Source organism: Triticum dicoccoides, chromosome 7A, assembly GCF_002162155.2.
Source record: "Triticum dicoccoides isolate Atlit2015 ecotype Zavitan chromosome 7A, WEW_v2.0, whole genome shotgun sequence".
Taxonomy (NCBI): Eukaryota; Viridiplantae; Streptophyta; class Magnoliopsida; order Poales; family Poaceae; genus Triticum; species Triticum dicoccoides.
Genome location: NC_041392.1, coordinates 519,037,978 through 519,044,148, shown reverse-complemented (window position 1 = coordinate 519,044,148; position 6,171 = coordinate 519,037,978). Strand labels below are relative to the sequence as shown.

The following is a 6,171-nucleotide window of genomic DNA, read 5'->3' as shown; positions in this document are numbered from 1 at the left end:
GGAAGGTGGTGTTGGTGGACCTAAAAAGTGTGTGACAGAGCAGATGAAAGTCTCGAGTGTGATGATCTTGTGTTGCGTGGGTGTCGAGCTTCAAATTTGGCGTAGACTCCTATGTAGTGCATGCATCTTCAATGTTGCAGAAGCATGCCATGTATACTTCTTCCATGGTAGTCATGACTTCTTTACTTCAGCAGTGGTGGGACTCGACTAGTTTGGAGCGGGTCATCCTTGATTTGTATGCGCTTGGTTGGCGTGCCATCAACAAGAGTGGGCATGGTCCTGCCGTGTCGGGTTTTGCGTGTGCTTTGACCTTGTGCTGAGAGTGTGTGTGACCTTGTGGAGTCTTTGATGGAGTGGCATTGTCCTTGGCTGGGTCGGTTTTCAGCCGTTCTTCGTACTTAACTGAGCAACAATCTTGTTCTTAACCTATATACTTAAGAAATTCATCCCCACTATCTTATTTACTTTGACATGCAACCTATCCACATCATAAGATAGGTTCACCATGTAAAAATGATTTCCCGCCACTAACTCTTCATGCGCATGATCGCACTAACTCTTCATGCACATGCAGTCTACCACAAATAACCATCAACTATTTTTTTCATGCACTGTCAAGCAACCACGTCATCCTAGGTTTCTTTTGCTATCTATATATGTCTTAACGACATCTGTTCCACTCCAGACATTCAACACGAGTGCTCGTCCAACCATTTGATTAGACTTCATGCGTTGTTAATGCGATTATCTCATTCTGAAACCCCAAACAAATGTATTTTCTCATTAGCATTCTCTTGTGCTTCCTATACACGTCTCTTTTGCTCCCCACAGCCCACAGAATTGCGCTAAACAGAATTCCAAGCCCAATTTGATTCCATTGCGTATATAGAGGTAGCTCATCAAGTTTTTTCTTTTTAAGAATCCACTGTTCCCATGCAACCATTTAATCTCATTTTGGTTCAATTGCATACACTCAAGTAGCTAATCTGGCTTTTTTATGATATAACTAAGCTTCACCTAACCTCATATCGCCTCGCTGATGCATTGTTAAAAATTAATAGAACAAAAATCACACTCATTTTCGGCTTTTTCATCAAATTTTCTTTTGATGCTTACTCTGAACAATATTTCTTTCAAACAATTTTTTTCAACAACTTATATTATTTCATATACTTTCTCATGTTTTTAAACATCAAATTATTTGTTGATGGTTTTCATAACAACGCACAAGGTATCATCTAATAGTTAATAAACACACTTCTTCTTCGGTATAACCCCCTTAGACATATGAACGGATCAGATCTGCCCATACCCCTTCGTAAGAAAGGATAGGATGGTCCTTTTACGAAATACGTCGTCCGGACCGTACAACAGTGAGCAGGAAACTGGGCCGGCCCAGCAGCAAACGATATGTGTAGTGGACTTGTAGTAAAACTGCTGTGTAGTGGACTTGTAGTAAAACTGCTGTGTAGTGAAAGAGTGGAAAATCCTAAAAAAATTGCTTGCAGCAGGAATCGAGCACAAGACCTCCACAATAACACAAACGAGCACAACCACCAGAATAAGCCAGATATCTTAACAAAAAGCAGCGAGGCCTTTTAAGAACTATGACCAGTGACATAGTTGACCATTTTTTTGGAAATTAGAACGTGACTTTTTTTAAACCCCGACATTTTTCCAAATTGTAAACAAAAGTTTTAAAATTCAAAAAAATTCCAAAAAGTGGAACCCATTTATAAACTCCGAACCGATTTAAATGAGACTTTTTTTTTTTAAATTCTGACAGTTTTTAGAACACAAACTATTTTGAAACTTTAAACTTCTTTGAAATGCGACCATTTTTTTGATATTTTCAAACTTTTAAATAAATAAATATGTTGAACATTTTTTGAACTTTGTGGTTCTGAAAAACAAAATGGTTCATGAACATTTTTAAACATTCGGGAAACAGATAAAAAATGGCCTGAAACCATCTAAAAGGTTCTGAAAACCGGCATATACAGAGGCAACGAACAGATTGAAATGGGATGGCTCATGTTCACTCGTATCGATTGGGTGTGTGTGAAACAACGACTGTTTGACATAATAAGCGTCCAATAGAGTTTCCCCCAACAGGCGCCGGATGGGATCGATGCCGTCCCCTAGTTAAGCCAGCGGCTAAGAATTTTTTCCTAACTTTTTTAATTCTTTTCGAAACTTGTTCAAAATTTTGGAAAATTATTTGGAAAACCCTAAAATTTTCTTGTTTTCAATTTTTTAGAATTTTAAAAATATTCTGGAATCTTAAAAAATGCCCGTGTTTTCGAATATTTTGTTCGCAAATAGAAGAAATGCTTGTGTTTCAAAAAATGATAATTTTATAGAAAATTACGTTGTTTCCTATTCTCGTTCAAAATTTTCATCAATCGTTGGGAATTTATTATCAATTTTGGAGAAGGTGTTCAAACTTGTAAAATTTTCATACACAATTTGAAATTTCAAAATTGTTCACAAATTTCAAGACATGGTTAGTTCACAACAAAATGTTCATGTTGGTTGATAATGGCAGCAGTTACAAATAACAGAAGCTTTCGAATTGGGAAAAACTACATGCTCACGGGACTCTTCTGGCCTAGTCTATCATACTCCTCTCAACTAGTGGGTTCTTGGACTATGGATAAACGACCCCAACTTTTTTCAGCAGCCTGGTACAGACACATGAGGCATCCATCCCAGGTTTGAACGACTTCCGACATCGTTTGCATGTTGCGACACGTCCGACCATTTATCGGTCCTTTTTCACCAAGAAAACTCCAGAAAATGATTTTTTCTCGAAAACTCAAACAACTTGGGATGGTGCCTTAAATTGGCCATATAAGCTCATGGAATAAATTTGGGTCATGTGATGGATGCCGAAAAAATAGTCTCAAACGGACTCTTCTCGCCTACCCGAACACTCTCCATTGAATATGGTCTATTTATTGACATGCATGAAGTGATCTAACTTTTGTCAGCAGGTGGGCATGCCCATGGTAGGCATCCATGCCATGTTTGAATGAATTCCGACACCGTATGCAAGTTTTATAACGTCCGACCATCTATGCCAGGTTTGAAGGAAAATATATTTAAAATAATAATTTAGGTAGGTACTTAAAACTGTTACTTTAAGTTTTTAACATAACTAATAAGGGACAAAATTGAAAATTGTAAAGACTTTCGAAAAAACATTTAATAAATATTTGAAGGAAAAAATATTTTAAAATCATAATTTAATCACCTGGTCCGATCTCGTCAACAACTTCACCGTGTCAGGTAACAACGCACCCTCGGCCGGCAATGGCTACGAGCTTGTATAATAAAGAACATAAGGAAGCAAGCACATGGACACCAGACTTGAAGCTAATATTATGGTGAATACATAATACATGTGATATGAGAATACGAAGCCTATGATTTTGGAGATGGGAATGAAGCAAATATTTAGGTCATTGGAAATATGTTATACGGACCAATGAAGCATGTTAATTTTGAGTTGATGTGGAGGCAAAATTTTAACATAGTTTTGGTGCTGCAAATGAATAGAGACGAATTTTTTTGGCTGTTTTTTAGCTGCACTGGAAGTAAATTTTGGTAATATTGGATACAAATTTCGCTAGACTGATTATTTTCCTTTAAAATCTTGAATTAGTTTTCTAAGATTTATTTTGCTTCCTTAAATCAGTGATTTGTTTTCCAATTCACGTGATCTATGTGCAGTTATTACTTATTAGTTTCCATCAATCATGTAAGGGAAAAGCTTTGCTGGCGCACGTTCTATGCCTTCCAATGGGATGGTCTGTCAGTTTCTACAAATCAAATTTCCGCAACAACAAAAAAAGTTTCTACAAATCGAATGATGATGAAGTGGTCTGATTTGATCCCTAGCGGTTCTGTTTTTTTTGTGTCACATCTGCCGCGTGAACAAGAAGAATGAAATGTTGTATGTAGCATAGCATCTTGAGGTGTCCTAGTTGGTTACTGCCAGTGAATTCATACAGAGAAGTAAAGAGTTCGAATATCACTACCAGCATCTATTTTTGAATGTTAAAGAAAATATTAGTAAGGAAATATTAGTGGGCCGAGCCCAGGGCGTCTGTTAGCACAGAGTTGGGCTCTCCAAATGAACAAACATACGGCGTATACGTCTCGCGGACAACCCATCGTACACACAAAAAATTGATATGATATGTGAAATGTCGATACTATCCTTTATACGTTTTAGAGAGGGGGTTGTATCGAAGCGGGATTCAAAATAAAAAATGTCAAAGCTTTTACCTCATGTTTAAAAAAATGCATTATGTCATCTTCGGTGCAAAATCGTCATTGATTAGGTGCACCACTTGTATTGTTTGTATTATTATCTTTGTTCTTTATAACAACTACCGTGCAGAGAGTTGACAAAGTGTCTATTACTAAACTCGTAGTGCCGGTAAACTCTCCTCCTCATGCATGCCACTCTGAAGCTAATCTAGTACGGAGTACAAGTCAATGCAAAATTGCTGACAGCTGTGAGTAAAATTCTCCCACCCGCAACACTAGAAAATGCACCAGGTCGCCACCGTACCCTCTACCCATATCTCGGGCCGCATGATAAGGCAGGCCCTCGCTGTGATCGGCGTCGGCTCTCATTCCTCTACCTTCGAAGTACGAGCCGGCGAAAGTCTTCCAAGCAGAAGCAGCTAGCCTAGCTCCATGGCTTCGTTCGGGCCGACGGGGTTGCCAAACTCAGAGCACCTGCGGCACACCAACAAAGGGACGATGATCTTCAGCTACACCTGCGTCGGCCTCACGGGCGCCGCGCTCTTCTCCGTCATCTTCTTCTTCTGCTACCAGCTCCGCAACCGGGCGCCGGTGGCGGCTGCGGGGGCGGAGACCGGCCGCCGCCGCACCGTGGACCTTGCCAAGCTGCCGGAGTTCGCGTACACCCACTCCGCCAGGCACAGCGGTAAGGAGGGCGGCGGGGAAGGCGCGCAGTGCTCGGTGTGCCTCGGCATGGTGCAGGCCGGCGAGATGGTGCGGCTGCTGCCCTTGTGCAAGCACCTGTACCACGTGGAGTGCATCGACATGTGGCTGGCGTCCCATGACACTTGCCCGCTTTGCCGCGCGGAGGTTGAGCCCCAGCCCCCGGAGGACGACGGCCAGCCCGAGGTGACGACCGAGCTGCCGGTCTAGGGCGTCGGCCGGTCACCGAAGCTGTCTTCCGCAAGGTGCATGCTAGTTTAGTTTGTAGCTTGTCGCCTGTGTTAGTTCTCATACAGCATGTAGTTGTAACTTGTAAATGCCTCCGTATACAGAGAAAAAAATATTCTGTGTACAACGGATACTGCAACATCACCGCTCCTCCTGTACTACAATTAACGTTCTCCCTTTAAGAGCTTAGAAGTAAACAGATGAAGTTAGAATATGACCAAACAAATTCTTTTTTTACTGGCAACAATCAAATAAAATTATGGGCCCATGTACACTTTTGGGACCAACATGTATATATGGAATAGCCAAAATGTACAAAGTTGCTCCTCTATGCACCAAGTCATCTCCAAAAGTTAAATATAATTTTGAGAAATTTTATAGTGTGAATGTGAGATAAAAATTGAAAGACCAATGTTTTGTGAAGTACTCTACCTCTCTAGAACTATTTGGGGGGCTACTTACACAAATTGTGTAGTGAATAATATCAAAGTTGCTCCTCGACATGTAGACCGTGCAATACAATTTCATAAGAATTGTGGAAATTTTATTTTGTGAACAATTTAAAAAATAAATAAATTCTGAAGTTTTAGGAAAGCCCACATAGGTTGTACTTGTACAGGTCATCCTTTTGATAAGCGCAAAGTAGCTTCTCCATATATGAAAATATTGCTCAAATTTTAGTTGTTTTCGAGTAACTTGTTATGTGTGAACATGAAAATTAATTTCTGAACATCAAACAACAAACTTCCATAGAATGGATAACCTCCAGTTCATGTGTGAATCGAATTCAATTCTTGGGAGGCAAATGATTTTTAGGATTGGTTATATTGAAATAATGTAGTTTGGTTCTCATAAAAATGTCTCATAATCATATAATTTTGCACTTGTGTATTTAAAATCATGGGTTTGCCTGCACAATAGAGGGAAATTAGGAAAATATGCTGCTGGGGGTACAACCCGCCA

At 39.9% G+C, this 6,171-nt stretch overlaps 1 protein-coding gene across 1 annotated transcript; it reads left to right on the top strand.

The window, feature by feature from the left end:
• The first annotated feature begins 4,581 nt into the window (after window positions 1-4,581).
• On the top strand, window positions 4,582-5,347 carry LOC119331720 (RING-H2 finger protein ATL39-like). The gene has a single exon (XM_037604887.1). The coding sequence runs from the start codon at window positions 4,711-4,713 to the stop codon at window positions 5,188-5,190; it is 480 nt and encodes a 159-aa protein (XP_037460784.1). The 5' UTR covers window positions 4,582-4,710; the 3' UTR covers window positions 5,191-5,347.
• Window positions 5,348-6,171: the final 824 nt, after the last annotated feature.

Excerpts from the sequence above, each read along its gene's own strand:
- LOC119331720 (XM_037604887.1), top strand. The coding sequence starts at position 4,711 with ATGGCTTCGTTCGGGCCGACGGGGTTGCCAAACTCAGAGCACCTGCGG.